The 16,154-nt window shown below is 36.4% G+C and overlaps 4 protein-coding genes across 4 annotated transcripts; all 4 read right to left on the bottom strand.

Annotated features, from left to right (window-relative positions):
- Window positions 1-398: 398 nt before the first annotated feature.
- On the bottom strand, window positions 399-3,863 carry LOC105633848 (AAA-type ATPase family protein). Its single transcript, XM_012216540.4, has 10 exons — window positions 3,654-3,863; window positions 3,215-3,334; window positions 2,768-2,904; window positions 2,492-2,653; window positions 2,268-2,354; window positions 2,085-2,171; window positions 1,864-2,001; window positions 1,005-1,196; window positions 833-931; window positions 399-676 (listed from the first exon to the last, which is right to left on the bottom strand). The coding sequence occupies exons 1-10, from the start codon at window positions 3,754-3,756 to the stop codon at window positions 602-604; spliced, it is 1,200 nt and encodes a 399-aa protein (XP_012071930.1). The 5' UTR covers window positions 3,757-3,863; the 3' UTR covers window positions 399-601.
- Window positions 3,864-4,677: 814 nt separating this feature from the next.
- Window positions 4,678-9,129, bottom strand: LOC105633849 (UDP-Glycosyltransferase superfamily protein). Its single transcript, XM_012216541.4, has 7 exons — window positions 8,686-9,129; window positions 8,458-8,600; window positions 7,929-8,200; window positions 7,610-7,764; window positions 6,537-6,802; window positions 5,898-5,960; window positions 4,678-5,269 (listed from the first exon to the last, which is right to left on the bottom strand). Exons 1-7 carry the CDS (start codon window positions 8,972-8,974, stop codon window positions 5,024-5,026), a joined length of 1,434 nt encoding a protein of 477 aa, XP_012071931.1. The 5' UTR covers window positions 8,975-9,129; the 3' UTR covers window positions 4,678-5,023.
- A 172-nt stretch (window positions 9,130-9,301) lies between these two features.
- LOC105633850 (Peroxidase superfamily protein) lies at window positions 9,302-10,973 on the bottom strand. The gene is made up of 4 exons (XM_012216544.4): window positions 10,470-10,973; window positions 10,196-10,387; window positions 9,922-10,087; window positions 9,302-9,827 (listed from the first exon to the last, which is right to left on the bottom strand). The coding sequence occupies exons 1-4, from the start codon at window positions 10,725-10,727 to the stop codon at window positions 9,415-9,417; spliced, it is 1,029 nt and encodes a 342-aa protein (XP_012071934.1). The 5' UTR covers window positions 10,728-10,973; the 3' UTR covers window positions 9,302-9,414.
- Window positions 10,974-11,121: 148 nt separating this feature from the next.
- Window positions 11,122-15,606, bottom strand: LOC105633851 (GTP-binding protein, HflX). The gene is made up of 13 exons (XM_012216545.4): window positions 14,961-15,606; window positions 14,644-14,783; window positions 14,310-14,426; window positions 14,066-14,180; window positions 13,797-13,934; window positions 13,470-13,565; window positions 13,246-13,359; window positions 12,880-12,948; window positions 12,638-12,708; window positions 12,455-12,548; window positions 11,769-11,897; window positions 11,581-11,670; window positions 11,122-11,482 (listed from the first exon to the last, which is right to left on the bottom strand). The coding sequence occupies exons 1-13, from the start codon at window positions 15,330-15,332 to the stop codon at window positions 11,390-11,392; spliced, it is 1,638 nt and encodes a 545-aa protein (XP_012071935.1). The 5' UTR covers window positions 15,333-15,606; the 3' UTR covers window positions 11,122-11,389.
- Window positions 15,607-16,154: the final 548 nt, after the last annotated feature.

Raw genomic sequence — 16,154 nt, 5'->3', positions numbered from 1 at the left:
TTTTAGTCTCCAAGTTTGGTCCTAATTACAGCTTCTTTGATAAAATACAGAGATTAGTCCTTTTAAGTTTAATCTCATTAAACTATTTAGTCAAAAATAGCACTTTTTTTTAAACTAGTACTAAATAGTTTAACAGGATTTTAAACCTCAACAATTATTCAATTTATTCCCCAATCGTCACTAAGACCAAACATGAAGAGTTTTCCACTTCTATCATGCTATTATCAATGCATTTTGAGGTTTTATATATTCCAATCAAAGGCACTCAAGTAAAAGAAGAGGATGACCAAATAAATAAATAAATAAAATAAGGGTACTTGGAAATGGTTCAAAACCATCATCCAAAGGTAATTGGAAACTAGCCACGAAGAGTTATATGAAGAACAGCAGATATTCAATTTAGAAACAAATGAAATTCATTTTCCAAGAGGTAAGAGACATGAGGAGCAATAATTGAAAACTTCAAGAGTAAAATGCATAATTTGTAAGTTTGTAAACCGTAATAACATGTTACTACATGGCTAAAGTGAAGATAAAGGCAATATATATTGAAATATATGCACTGCCCCAGAATCCATGGCAAGAAGAAGCAAGTACTTTTCTAGTCCTTCCCAAAATCAGCATTGTAATGTGCACTCGACTCTAGTTTCTTTGCCTCATTAAGCTTCCTTACAGCCTGCAGTATTAGAAAAGTATAAGACTAAAGCACATAATGCAGAGTATAAGTTGTAAAAAGGCAAAAAATATATATATACTCATTTTCTTATTTTCTTGTTCTTATTATTCTCCAAGAAATATCACATCTATAGTTGGTTTCAAAGATAGGTACTACCTTCATGAAGTCTTCATGTATGACATAATCACGTTCTGCACGGATTGCTGACATTCCAGCTTCCGTGCAAACATTGCGAAGGTCAGCTCCATTAAAACCCTGATATAGTCGCAACAATCATTAAAAAATGTCACTAATTGCATGAAGCAAAGAAATTCAGTTTTTGGCTTACCTCTGCAAGTTTTACAACGGCCTCATAATCAATCTCTCCATGCTTGGCAATGCCAGCAGCATGAATTTTAAGAATTTCCATTCTTGATTGTTCATTTGGCAATGGAATCTCTATCTTTCTGTCTAATCGTCCCGGACGAAGAAGTGCAGGATCAAGAACATCAGGCCTGTTGGTTGCCATTATCATTTTAACCTATCATACAAAAATATAAACATACATAAAACAAAAATAATTACATAAAGAGTTAAATGAGAAAGATATGAAAGTTGTTGCTGAAAGATCTAGAGTTAACACATGCAAATAAGAAACAAGCCATAACCAGAAACAACACTTGCATCTGTGAATCATTTGTGTAGACAATTTCTGCAGTAAGAAATCCTGTTTCTTAAGGCTCATGGAGACGTTTTTCAGCAGGGGATTAGGATTCAATATTCTAATAAATTGCAAAAAAGTGCCCTCCCAATGAAAAGAATTCATTAAGCTATGTATCATTTGGCTCAACTTTTGCCTTTTGCTTCCTAAAAATTACTTTTTAGTACATTCAGATTTCGCAAAAAGCAAAAGTAATAAAGAAAATATAGTTGCGAATTGCATAATTCTGATCTCATGCAAACCAACATAACAAACTAATAACATTAGAGTACTAAAGAAATTAACTAAAGGTGCCTAACTGCCTGGAAAGCAAGATTGTGAATAATGTAGCCTAAGCAACCCCCAGATTTTGCATGCAAAATCACCACAAGTAGAAAGATCCCGTACACACTTCCATGAACAGCCTTCAGAAAAGAAAGCAAGGCTTTTGCTCATGCAAATGTAATTAAGAATGCTGGCTGGATTATAAGTTAGAAACTGGCAGTACCTTCCCGAGCTGATCAAATCCATCTAGCTGATTAAGCAATTCCATCAGCGTTCTTTGAATTTCACGATCAGCACTTGTTCCTTCACTAAAACGGCGTCCACCAATTGCATCAATCTCATCCATGAAAATGATACAAGGCTAGACAAACAAAAGCATAGCAACATTAGTGGAGGTATGAACTCCATTGAAGACAAATTCAACACAAATTCCAAAACAGTTACTTGGTGATCGCGAGCATATCCAAACATTTCTCGTATTAACCTAGCACTTTCCCCAATGTATTTGTCAATAATGGCACTTGAAACAACCTTCATCCAAATTAAAAGAACATTTTAGTCGAGGGAACCAATTGTGAGCAGTAGCCTTTAAAGAAAAAAGGACCAATAGATGAAACAAAAACTGACCTTCAAAAAGTTGGCATCTATGTTACTCGCAATAGCCCTAGCCAATAATGTCTTTCCAGTACCAGGAGGTCCATAAAGGAGGACACCCTGAAACAAAAAGTGCAGATTTGAGATGAACTCTGAAGTTATTGCAATGGGACACTCTACCTCCAAATAATTATGTGTATATTTAATGCAACAAAAGAAAAGAGGAAAGCCAAAAAAAAAGCCATATAATCAATCACCTTGGGAGGTTTAATCCCAACTCTAAGGAAAAGCTCAGGGTTCATAAGAGGTAGTTCAATAGATTCCCTCAATTCTCTGATTTGATCTGATAAACCACCCACAGCTGAGTAGCTCACATTACCGGGATCTTCATGCAGCATATTATAAACAACTGGATCTACCTGTCAGCCCAAGGCAGACAGAACATTAGACATCATGCAGAATGTACCAGCTAGAAGAAAAGCAAATGCATTGGCATTTCATCATGCTTCAAAGAAAGAACCACAGTAACTTACTTCACGTGGAAGAGACCGCATGATTGTGAGTGTTGTCATATCAAGAACCACCCTAGTTCCAGCAGTCAGCTTTTCCTTATCGACCTTGCTGCGGCAACCAACCACATACCTGGGGCCACTGCTTGCTTTAACAATCACTGAAACATTATAGAAATACAAGCAACCATTATTTTACTATCACCAACTTGGTCTTAGAGACATGAACCAAACAAAGGAACAAGGGGGACGAGGTAACAATACATTGGAAGGAATGAAAGGCAACATCTATATAATTTTCACTATAACAGTAAGGGACAAATTGCAAACAGGTAAGTCGAAAGTGAAAAAGTATCTTTTTTAAGAAACTACTCTCGAGTCTCAACATTTTGAAACATACAAAGCCAGAAATTGCATGTATACAAGTACAAATTCATATGGAGGTAAAATAGAAGATTCAAGACTACTTACACCGTTCATTGTCAAGGGGTCGAAGAACTTCTCCAATGATCTGCCCAACACTTTGAAGAGACTTCAAATCATCCTCTGTTTTGTTAAACTCTTTCTTAGCAGATCTTAAATTCTCTCTAACTGCATCAAAGTAACTTCCACTTAGTTCATCATGGTGAAACCACTAACCTAAACATAAAAAATAAATTTTTAAAAAAATGCAATTTAATTAAGATTTCTCCAAAAAATTACAATCGGCCTATTTTCTCGTACAAATAAACCCTAAAACTCTAGGAACTGAACTAATATTGAACCCGATATCACATACAAATCTAGAGCGACTAAAACCTAATCTATTTAATCCATATAAAAAGAAACTGAAGAATAGCAATTGAGAAGCTTAAAACCATGAAGCCAACATCAGATCCATGAGACAATCATAGTTAATTTTTCCACTGACCAGCTCTCACTCTTGATTCCAACTCCTTGTGTTGGAGTAACTTCTTGCGATAGTCTGAAACAGCATTACGACGTCTTGCTGCATCCTCTCCTTCGGTGCTCATTCTTCAAAATCGAAATCGGCTCTTGGCACTAAGATATTTTCCCTGTTTCTTTATCGAAGGAAGGCACGCTTTATTTCGCTGCTGGCTTGTGAATTGGGTTAGCTGTTTGTAATCGTCGTATTATATATAGTATTATATATGTAAGCGCACACGTGTCCTCCAAACGCAGTCGTATCGCATTGTTTCTTTGGGAATAAGAAGGATTAAAATTTAAAATCGTTGTATCAAGGCTGTTAAGTTGACGCTATTCTTTTGTCATTTGTGGGCATTCCCCTCCTTTGTGATAATAATAATAATAATAATAATAATTACTATAACTTCCACAATTAATTAATACTATCTTAATTTTTTGAACTAAATAAAAAAAATTGAAAAGCGTCAAAATTAACCAAATGGAAATAATAGTATTATTTTTAATAGTTTTTTGTACATGTGTATATGTTTACATTAACATATCTTAATACATTTAAGTATTAATAAAATTTATTTATGCAAATTAAATTTATTATTAAAAAACGTATTTTTTTATAGTAAAATGAAAAAATAACTGCCGCATTTAAATTGATTATTGTAACTTGTAAAATATTATGAAAATTTTATTTTAATATGAATAGAAAAAATTAAAGAATTATCATAGAATAATTTTAATAAAAATTCCAAAAACTTATGAAGCTACTTAACATCAAATAACAAATAAATATAGAACCATTGTTATATAAAATATAAATATGCTTATAATTTTTTTTGCATTCAATAAGAAACGATAAAGTGAATTTTATAAGTAAGAAGGTTTAGTTAATTAAGGAGTCAACAAAATTAACCAGGAAATATAAAAATAAAATTAAATTCATTAGGAAGCAATCTTTTATTAATTAGAAAGCAAAATATACATTGCAAAAACGATTAAAATTAGGAAGTAAATTTAAGCTTAAGGATAATAAAATAATTACTTGCACATGGTTACTAAAACTGTTACAATCTATTTTCAAAAACACAAAAAATTTGCAAAGGACCCCGATTGTTCTTTAAGATCCAGTAAGATTTACAACCCGACCACAGAGATGAAGTGAATGTTACAAGAAAACCCACCTTTTATATCATGTTATTTACCAATGCATATATAATGCAAAATGACAGGAGCCAAGGTCCACCAGTGAGACGATGGGGATAAGCTTCATCGTCGAGAGGAAAACAGCTGCCTGGATGACCAACGAACTAGAAAGAGCATGAAATCAACAGATAAAAAAGTAAAAACTGCAACAAGCAGTTAAGACTTCGATTTCTTCAATATTTCCTTTAGAACCAAGGCTATTCTATGTGACATATGTTGTTCCAAGAAACTCTCTTTCACCCTCTCATACCCTTTTTTCCCCATAGTCAGCCTCCTCTCTACATGTGTGGCCAACTTAACTATGTTATTTGCAAGGGGACTCACACCTTCTTTCCCGACAGGATGCAACAATCCTGTTGTCCCATTTACAACAATCTCCATGGTTCCTCCAGCTGCAGTCCCCTGGATGATTGTCAAAACAAAAACAAAAATCTAATTAGGAAAACACAAGGAAATTAATCAACTGGTGTATATCTTCTCTCACACATAGAAAGTCATGATCCAAAACATGGCATGCCACCACATTCATGGAACAACTATAAAACCTATGTAGCATATGTATACGATCTTTGAGGGGCAAGAATCTGGGTTATTAAGGCTGAGCCTGAAAATCCCATTTTGCATTAAAAGTAAAGGTGGCAGGAAATTTTCTTTCATGACACTTGCTTAGCAACACTTTCGAGGAGTGGAAAAAAAAGAGACAAACAAACTACCTTAGAAGTCTTACTTTCCAAAGACTATCCCCAGATATATTATTTCCAGACATGATTTGTTACCAAAAATTTCCCTCCTCCCATCCCCTTCCTTTTGTTTTCCTTTCTCATTTTCTTTGAAGTATTCAACCAAAAGGAATTGAACTGAAGCAGAATATAGGAATAACCATTTCTTTCAATTTCTAAGGCAAAACGATTGTTAAGGGGTAAAGAATTTGTACATATTTATATTTGCATGCACAGTCCCTGAAAAGCAGACCAAGAATTTAGCAAAAATGGTAGGAGCGCAGAGTTTTTACTTAGACCAAAAGGCTTACCAGCACAGGCAGTTGGAAGGCCATTGCTTCAATAGTTATCCTTCCAAAGCACTCTCCCCGGGCCTACACATGGATAACAACTTTAGATGTCGGCAATGAGACTATAATATAACAAAATTGATACAGTTCACAAAAATGGGAAGTTTGATATGCAGAAATCATGAAATGAAAGAAAATCAGCACAAAAGCATTAATACAAAGTGCAGCCAAATCTCCATTACATCCAAAATAACAAAGACATCTGGTGGCAGAGGATAAACATCCTCCAAATAAATTGCATTCACCACTCTTTCACCTGCTGACATCATATCTAGCTTTTTCCATATACGCAGCAGTAACAAGAATACTAGAGGATCAGAAACTTTAGTTTATAGGCCAGGCGGTACCTTATTAGGGTTGTAAATGGATAATCAGACATTTTTTTAGTCAGTTCTAATGTATTAATTCATTAATTGGTCACAGAAAATATCACATTTCTAATTACTAATGGTAACAGCAGTCTCCAGTTTCTGTGTATATTATTGTATCCAGGAGCGAATAAATCATAGAATAAATAAATAATAAAAGATAAAATCATGGATATAAATAAATAGCACAATGTTACTTCCCATAAAAGTGACATTAAATACACAGAATTACCTGAGAGTTCTGAACAAGAACATCAATAGAGGCCAAATATGGAGCAACTGTCAGGGTTTTATTTATGAAGTGAACGCGGTCTTCAATCTTCTTCTCCTCCCGGACAAATTTACGCAGCTCTGTTTCAAACTTTGTCTGAGCATTCATGTCGCTTCCCACAACTACTGCATGCAATGATGGAACCAGCAGTTTCTTCTCTTGGATCAGTTGCAGACTCTCATAAAAAGAACGAAGAAAAAGGTCCTGACCTTTTCCACGCGAAACACCTGCAATGACGTGTTAATCCTGAACAAATAAAAGATGTGCATAAAAAACTAAGCTACAATGCTGCTAACTGAAAGTTAAAATTGCTAACACCATCAGAAGATTTTACTAGTATGGCCTAGCAACCAAACGCTTAACAGGCACCAAACACTTTCTGAGGATGCGGAAGAAATCAGAAATTCATTGCACAGTAAAGAAGTTGTTGGCATCTGATAAAATAAAATATAAATTTGTGCACTCAAAGTTGTAAATGAACAAAGTTCAGTAAGCAGAACAGACACTATTCAGGGAATGTTGTTGGTAACAAAATTTTCAAAATTAGATATTGGAGAGATTCAATGGTTGATAAAGGAGTTAAATAGAGCAATTGATGCAGAAATGTATTCAACACAATCCCTACTACCTGTGCTATCAAGAGGCGACTGGTACTCATGATTTAGCAGAATTATATTTGTGAATATCAACATTTCACCTTATCTTATGATATATTCTCTCTCTTAGATGAATAGATCCAAGGTCTACAGAAGAATGCCATCTTTCCTTATCATTGCTGACAATAAATCAAATCAACAAGAATCCTTTTCCAAAAAGAAAAGGATTAATGCATCCATTTTCATAGAAGAAATAGATCAGCACACAATCTAATATAGATATTGCACCCATAAAAAACAATGCAACACTCCAGCATTATTTAGTGATTCATTAAAGGGAAATCTTCTGCACTTGCAAACAAGTGCAGCAACAATATGAAGTCTATTAGCCTATAAAATGACCCAGTTGAAATAATTTGTCTTACAGGGGAAACATACTGTTTATTATGGCAAATAGCAGATCATCGTTTCTCACTCCAAGAGATTCCCGAACGTGTTCGCGGAGAACCCGTTTGGCAACACTATCTTCAGCCACTTCCATGAGGTCTTTGCTATTTCCAAGGTGCACAACATAAGTCGCAGGCATTCTAATTCTGCAAATCAAAACAAGCTATATGAGGTTTAAAGGCATAAGCAACAAAATTCAACTCAAAGATCCATAAAAAACAAAAGAGACTAATTAAAAAACCTACTGAAATAGAGACCTGGATTGATTAATTCACAGTAAGACAGAAACTTACAGAAATAAGAAGCATACCCTAACCGCTCTCTAGTCCTGTTCTTCCAGTACTCCGCTGTTGTATGTGAATCAATCATAGCACCTGCAACAAAAGGGAGGTGCTTAACATACTCTAGCTTGAAATAATGCCCCCGCATCTCATGAATCCACCATAGAACCTTCGGTAGAACTTTTTGAACATTCTCCTTTAGAACAGCATCCAGCCACTTCCCAGCAACAGCAGTGTTTAAAACGACCAAGTCAGCCTTGAGGGCTATATCTATGGCTTTCTCACCTTTCGCAGAGAAGACCTATAAAATCCACCATCAAGAAGACCATAAACAAACTGACCAGGATTCTGAGGAAAAACGGTTTCTTTATTTTCTTCATCTTATGAAAAACAAAAACACCCATAATCCAATTACTAAAAGAAGTATCTGGGGAATTTTCATAATCAAAGCAAATGCTCGTGACTAAATTTTAGAAAGTCCCTATTCTCAATGCTTGTAGACAGTTCCAAAGAAAATAATTTAAACCAAATAATGGAAAGAAAGTTAAGAAAAATTACCTGCACTCCTCGGTCTAACATTTTACGCTCCAAACTGTAGATCACCTCATCAGGTTCAGCTGGTTTCTGGTTAGTCATCCAAACAACTTGGGCACCGACACCTCTCAGCAAAAACGCCAGTTCCATCAACAACAAAGGTCCGCCTGCACATCCAAAATTCATAACCTATTTTTCCTTACAACAATGAGGAAACGAAATTCAGTTCAGGAAGAAACATAGGGAGAGTACCGGAAAGAGAAAGCTCGTGGGAGACAAGCAGAACGAGCTTATACTTCATGAAATCAAGAGGATTGGTAGCTACATTGTCAGTTTGAGAGTAAGTAGAGTGAATTTGACCTTTTGCACCTTCTTTTGCTTCTTCCAAACGGTTACTAGTACTGCTGGTAGTAGAGTGACATGAATCGAAGGCGGATCTCATGAAAAATACCATTAAAGTTGATACAATGAACAACGCAAGAATCATTAGTGGCCATCTCTTCTTGTGCACTGTAATTGACACGGTTGATTGTTTTCCCATTCGGTTTCACTTTTTAGGGTTTATGATTTCCAGTTTATGTTAACTAGCATCTGACATTAGTGTTTACGATCCGAAGTCGACGACGATTCGACTGACAGTAATTCATTGCCATGCTGTATTTAAGATGCGAAAGACGATAACTGACGAACAAGAACAAGCTTAGCTGGTTTTTTTAAATAAAATAATCTGGCTGGGCCTATGGTGATATGTGCATTGGGCCTGAGCCTAAAACGGGCTTCCGACAAGATCATTCCAATTTTCTCATATTTTAGTTATTAATTAATAATTAAAATTAGCATAAAATAAAATAAAATGCTAGTTACAAAATTATCCAGGACAACCATCCAATTTACTCTCAGTTACCATAAAGTCACACCACAGATTCACCATAAGAGATACACAATAAACCTAATCTGATACATAGTAACTAAATTATTTTTTCAGTTAACATGGCGACAATTCTTCCTAACTTCACCGTTAAAACCTGTAAGAGGATTAATGCTACCCATCTTAACCATTGACTTAGCAAACTGGTCAAAGAACAGAGTCACGTCTTCAGCATATGTTTTAACCAATTTCATAGTGCTGCCAAAGTTTCCTGTGAAAAGCACTTCATCTGAAGTGAGAAGCCCTTTGCCCTGCAAAATGAGCTTGAAGTAAGTATTGTCAAATTTAAGTGGGGAGGCAAAATCCAAGGGGAAGATGTTATTGTCGCCGGCTGATTTTGGGCACACTGACTTCAATCCCAAGTAGTAGGCTTTTTCTAGAGTCTCGTCTGGTTGATTGTTCCCATTTTGATTGTATAGCCTTTGCTTGAAGCTCACACATCTTGCCACCCCGATAGTATGTCCTCCTACAAGATACAAACTTATCATAATCACACTGATCTGAAAATGCTTGCATTTTGCATGTTATAAATTTGTTCGTTGCAAAAATCAATCTTTTACCGGAGAGTGCAACAAGATCAGCCTTGTTAAGGCCTTGACGCTTGAAAAATGTCACCAGGTTTTGGATAGTGGAGTTGGGTGGCGGGATGTTTGCGTTTGAGTCGCTGAGACTCGCAGTTTTTGAGTCTCTCCTTCCAAGTGGAAGCTCCCAATTTGGTCCGCCAGTCTGTTACCAAACAAACGAATCTTTATTAGACATAAAGTTAACATAGTGATACGAAAACTGCTTGTTTAGGTTAATGTAGTTGAGTATAATTTGAGCTTTTTTGCTTACTAATACAGTGGAGCCGCGAGCCGCCATGGCAAGAATATCAGCGCAAGAGACAGTTTGGGGGCATGCTTCTTCTAACTTGGCCTTGATTTCATCAATCACTTCAAATCCTCTAAGGGAGTTCTTGTTTGGTCCTGAATTTTTTTCACTCACTATCGTTGAACTATCGTCCAACAACACTGATGCATCACAGCCCTGGTGATCAATAATTCAGTTGTTTAAGGAAATATTGATTATAAAGTAAAGTAATACAAAATAAGACCAAAGTTTGGAAAACCTGCACAAAGCAATCATGGAAATGAAGCCTTAGCAAAGTGGCAGCCGCCCGGGGCTCCTTCGTAATAGCCTTGATTAGGACAGAGATTACTATGTCATTTGCTTGAGGGCATGAGAACTGATAAAATTGAGGAAACAGAGCAGTAGGACTAGGGCCCTTGCCACCCCAACCAAAGAAACCTGGGTGAGCTATAGAGAGTTTGCATGATAAGAAAACCATTATCACAGTCAAGCCAAAAGTAACTTTCAAGAGAGCCATTAGTAAGGGGAAATGTTGAAGCAAGTACTCTTTATCTATGGACTCGGTAATTGGCAAAGCCTACTATTTATATGAGGAAGCCAACCACCCTGCCTCCAAATCCTTCCAAGGTACCTAATATGGATGATAGACCATGTCAACTTCTTGTCTTTATACCTCTTCTGGTAATGAAGAAGATGCCTACATGTGTAATTGGTTGAGTGTTTCTGGTACCACCTGCTCCAAGATCATTTTCTGGGCATCTTCCTCTAAACTTGGCAGTTTACATTATGTCATAAACTTAACTTGCATTAACCACTAAATCCGCCATTTTCATTTTAAATGTTTATTTAAACATATAAACGGGGCTCATTAGCCAGCATAACAACATAAACTAGATTGCTTAGGAATAATGTATATGAAAATGGTAAATAGTAAATAATTATATCAGATCAAAGTAATGCAAGTCTTTCCAAACTTAGTTACATTTTGGAGAATGTATGCTATGAACAAACGCTTTATGCAGAGGAAAAATCAACGTGAGAGCTGTCTCAAATGATCACTGCTCTCTCTCCGTCTCTGTCTCTTGTCTCTCTATTAAACGTAATCTAGGTAAAGAAAGGCCTGTTGTCGGTTAGATATACATAAAGATCGAGAATGATATAAACACATATACAAGGAAATTAAGCTTTACACAGCTGCCTCATAGGAGTGAGCAGCCTTGCAAAACGAAGAGGAACATGTGCCTTCACCAAGGTCCCATTCTCCATATATTCCTATCATTATTAAAAAAGGCATGAGAAATTAACAATAAAATGTCAGTTCTCTCTAACAGGAAGAAAATGAAATTAACCAAGATTTGACAAATACTCACAATTCTCTCCACCATTCCAACCTGGTGTATGGTACTAATAAGATCCCCTTTCTCAAATGGGACTAAAGCTTCCACCCATACCATAGAATCCTGTAATCAAGAAGATGAATATGCCAGTAAATATATAAAAAATGAAGCAAAATAAATATTTTAAGGAACTCCCCCCAAAACTAGAGCCTAAATAATACCTTCAGTTTTTCCTGAACTGAAAGGCAGAATTCTTGTAAGCCATCACCATTCAAAGCAGATATGCAAACAACATCTTGTCTTTTATCTACTTCCAATTTTATTTTAGAAGGATCGTTAACCCTATCAACCTGCCATAAGAAGCAGCAGCACGATAGTATCAACACAAAGTTAACATTGCATGATAAACCTTTGGTCTGTTTTAAGTAAATTAAATCATCAACATTACCAAAAACTACCAACACAACGGAGAACTGGCAAGCAAGAGCATATCATTCACGAAATAGACTTCTCACATGAAACAATAATTTCATCACTTTCACAGTACTAATTACCAGAGCAACATGGTACTCCATGTGATATGCCTTTATCATTGCCGCAGTCAATAAATTGAGTTATTCTGTGTCCAGTTTGTGGAGTGTAGATCAATTGTTATTTAATGGTTCATTTCTCCTCCACAATGATCAGAAAGCATAACGAAACTACAAAAAGAAATTAGAAACCTACCTAATCAAAGGAAACTAGGATCAGTTAGTGGGTTCTGCTTTGCAAATTTAAGCTACAAAAATGACAAGGCTATCGAGACAAAATTATTACAACACAATTTGTAGTAGAAGAAAGTGATACATAATTCAATGGTTCATTCACAAGTTTCAGATCCAAATCATCAAGAAAATATGTAAGATACCTTGTTCCAAACCATCAACTTAGGAATTGAAGAAACGTCCAGTTCTGACAGAACTCTGTCCACTGCATCTATCTGTTGCTCTGCTAGTGGATGGCTGAACTCCAGAGCAGCACATAATAAGACAACAGTATTAGTCATCTCAAATACATCTAATGCACTGTTTGATAAATTACAACTTTATACCTGATATCTACCACATGAACCAAAAGTGATGATTCTGCTATCTCCTCCAATGTTGCTCTGAAGGCGGCAACCTATTAAGAAGCACTTATTAGACACAATCAACTGAACTTGTTGGTTGGGTACTTGGCTATCTGGTTTAAATTCATTCAAGAAATACAAAGAACAGAAAACTGTGCATGGAGAAAAAAAAGAGAGAGAGATTAACAAGGAAGGTTTATCTCTAAGGCAGTAAAGGGCCTCACCAGGGTAGTTGGCAACTTCTGGATGAAACCAACAGTATCTGTGAGAAGAAACTCACTCCCATTCTTCATCTGGACAGCAACCAAATGAAACGAGTATCTTGTTATAACCAATCTTGGTTAGCTAACTTGCACAGAAACCATTTAGTACATAAATTTCTATAAAGTTTTGGAATTTGAAAAGAAGATACCATCCTAAGACAAGTATATGCAGTTGCATAGAATGAAAATATATCTACTAAGACTAGTTCTGCAAGTACATAACTGTTCAGGGGCAGAAGATAAACAAATCATGAACATGTTGTCAGTAAACCCTCTCTCTCTCTCTCTCTCTCTCTCTCTCTCTCTCTCTATTCACGTATAACTGACCTGAACCCTTCTGGTGGTCGGATCAAGGGTTGCAAATAAACGATCTTCAGCAAGAACATCAGCTCCAGTCAATTGATTTAGAAGTGTGCTCTTTCCTGCATTTGTGTAGCCAACCTAAATTGCAAGATTCATGGTACATCTAAGAGATCAGTGACTGCTAAAGAGTGCATTCTTATACTTTAAAATAAAGTAAAAATTCTTGAGTCTTGTGTGTTTTTACATACCAGAGATACTACAGGGACAGGTACTGAAGTGCGCCTGTTTCTGTATTGCTTTCTATGTTTTCTGACAGTTTCGAGCTCTTTTTTGAGTACGCCAATCTAGCACGAAAAATGAGTTGGAAGTTCTAGTTGCGTCATTTTTCTACTGATTTAAATAACAGCATAAAAATCAAACAGAAGTAACCATAATGTCCACAAGACAGAGGAAATATTACACACAACTAACAACTTTGCTCTGAAAGAAAGCATAAAAGTCTCATTCTTGTGCACAAAATGGGATTTTCAATAGTAAGCGACTTATATATTAAAAGTCAGAAGAATGGTACATACTTGAGTGCGTAAGATACGCTTGTCTACTTCAATTTGTTTTTCACCCATACCCTTCACCTGCCCTCCTGCTTGGCGCTCAAGGTGAGTCCACATCTTAGTTAAACGTGGTAACTGGTATTCCATTTGTGCCAATGCAACCTAGAAAGACCACATTGGGTGAATGTAAATGAGTTACACGAGTATGATGATGATATCCAAGCTCCTCAAAAAATTCTGACTTGTATGTGTTAGTAGATATATTTAATAAAAGCATATAACAATGATCCTGCCTGCAATGATGCTTCATGTGTTGCTGCTCGCTGGTTAAAGATATCCAAGATAAGGGCAGTGCGATCACAAACTCTAACATCTCTGCCAAAAATCTTTTCCAAGTTGCGCAGTTGCCTAAAATTTTAGCATTTGAATGAAGAAACATTAATCATGGAAAAGTGATGCATGAAGAGACTTGAAGCAACATGAAAACAACCTAATAGAAAGCATTAGTCAAATTTGATAATTTTGTAACAAACTTACCCAGGAGAAAGTTCATCATCAAATATTACAGTCTCAACATCCAAAGCATGTATTGCGCTCTTAATTTCAGCAACTTTCCCAGACCCAATATATGTCCTTGGGTTTGGAGAAGCTAGTCTGCATAACAAAATGAGTAATTGAAGCTTGCCAGCCAACTGCTAAGAAAATTTTCTAAAGAAGAATGCTCCATTTTATGGCCTTGGTGTCTTGGCGTTCTTAGTTCTTCCAATTATACCAGCTTTAGAACACCGGGTAGCTATAAAATAGTGCATGGTTCATGGTTCTGATAATAGTATGCCAGCCAAAAAGAACAACAAAAAAACATTTATCTTACTTCTGATATGTGGAGCCAACAACCATCAGTCCAGCAGTATCGGCAAGCTGAGCCACTTCCTTCAGAGATTCCTCTATGCCAAAAGAATCCACTTCACCTTTTCGCTCAACACCGACCAGATAGGCTTTTTCTTCGAATACCTAGAGAAGACAAGTGAAACCACTTTCATTGGAGTTCCCTAAAGAATTGCACATGCTAACACGTATTTCTAGATAAACAGCAAATCAAAACCCAGACACATCCTTGATTGCATTAATAGAAATTTCCACTTCATTAATTAAAAACTAAAAACAGCTTGAAGAAATTCTAAAACTAACTTCTTTTCCATTTTGAATCTTGTATCTATACTCAAAGGTATCCTCATCTTGTATCTTCTTCTTCTTAACTCTGGTTGAAGAGACTGAGGTACCCTCTGATACGGTGCCTGCGACTCCATTGACAAGGCCATGGACCTCCTCTTTATCCTCTTTAGTGTCAATTACTGGACCTGGCAAAGAAACATCCTCTGGGGATACAACTTCAACACCTTCTTGGAGAACTCTGGTGATGAGTCTAAACGACTTTGTACTGTGTGTAGTGAAAGTGAAAGTGAAAGGGAAGTTTAATTTGTTAGGGTTTGGACTCCGAAGTAAATAATTCTCGTTAATAGGAGGCGAGGGTCGAATTAGAGAACAATGGCAAGCAATCATGATGCTATTACAATGGCAATCTATCTACTGTCTCAGCTTTTCAGGAAGGCTCGCGTAGGATTATACAGTCGTCTTGTGGCATCCGGCGTCACCTTGTGGCTTCCAGCGGGTCGAGAAAACGACAACGTTAAAGAAGGCTTTAGTGAAACGACTTGTTCATTGAAATTGGCAATGGCAAACTACTGGCGCGTCGTCGGTGTCGGTCATTTTGCAGTACCAGTAAACGATTATTTGGAAATGTCATTTACTTGTTGAAGAAACGGCTGCGCGGGCAAACGGCAAGCACTACGAGCTGTTGCTTTGTCGTCGGTCTTGTCATTTCCAATGGTGAAAAAGCGACGACGTTTTTGAGCAGTAACTATAAAACACGATCGAGAAAAACCGTTTACATCGAACAGAAAAAAAAAATTACGAAGGCACTATTTTACTTCAGGTCGATCATTTCAATGAGAAGCAACTATACAGTGAAGTATAAACTAGCCAAATAGAGAATCCCTGCAAGTCCGGAGATTAACCAAATGAATCTCTAGTTGTCAACTAAAATGTGACGGCATGCCATTAGGCCGTTTATTAAGTTAAGATACTAATCGATTTTCTTGCATTAATACTGGAAGTGTGCAAAACCACCCGACCACCCCATTTCAGTCAGCCTATCTAAGGGAGTTTGATTTGTCCGGTTGATCGATTTGAATCAAAATTTGTTTGGTTCGAATCGGTTACATATAAATTCAATCGAGCTTAAAATCAAACGATACGACAAAATTGACTAAAATCAACCGAACTTATTAGTTCGGTCCACTTCAAATACTAATATCTGTTAAG

This window comes from Jatropha curcas, chromosome 9, assembly GCF_041381405.1.
Source record: "Jatropha curcas cultivar XTBG-Jc1 chromosome 9, XTBG_Jcur_1.0, whole genome shotgun sequence".
Lineage (NCBI taxonomy): Eukaryota > Viridiplantae > Streptophyta > Magnoliopsida > Malpighiales > Euphorbiaceae > Jatropha > Jatropha curcas.
Note: the sequence above shows the minus strand (reverse complement) of the source record. Positions and strands in the feature narration are given on the sequence as shown.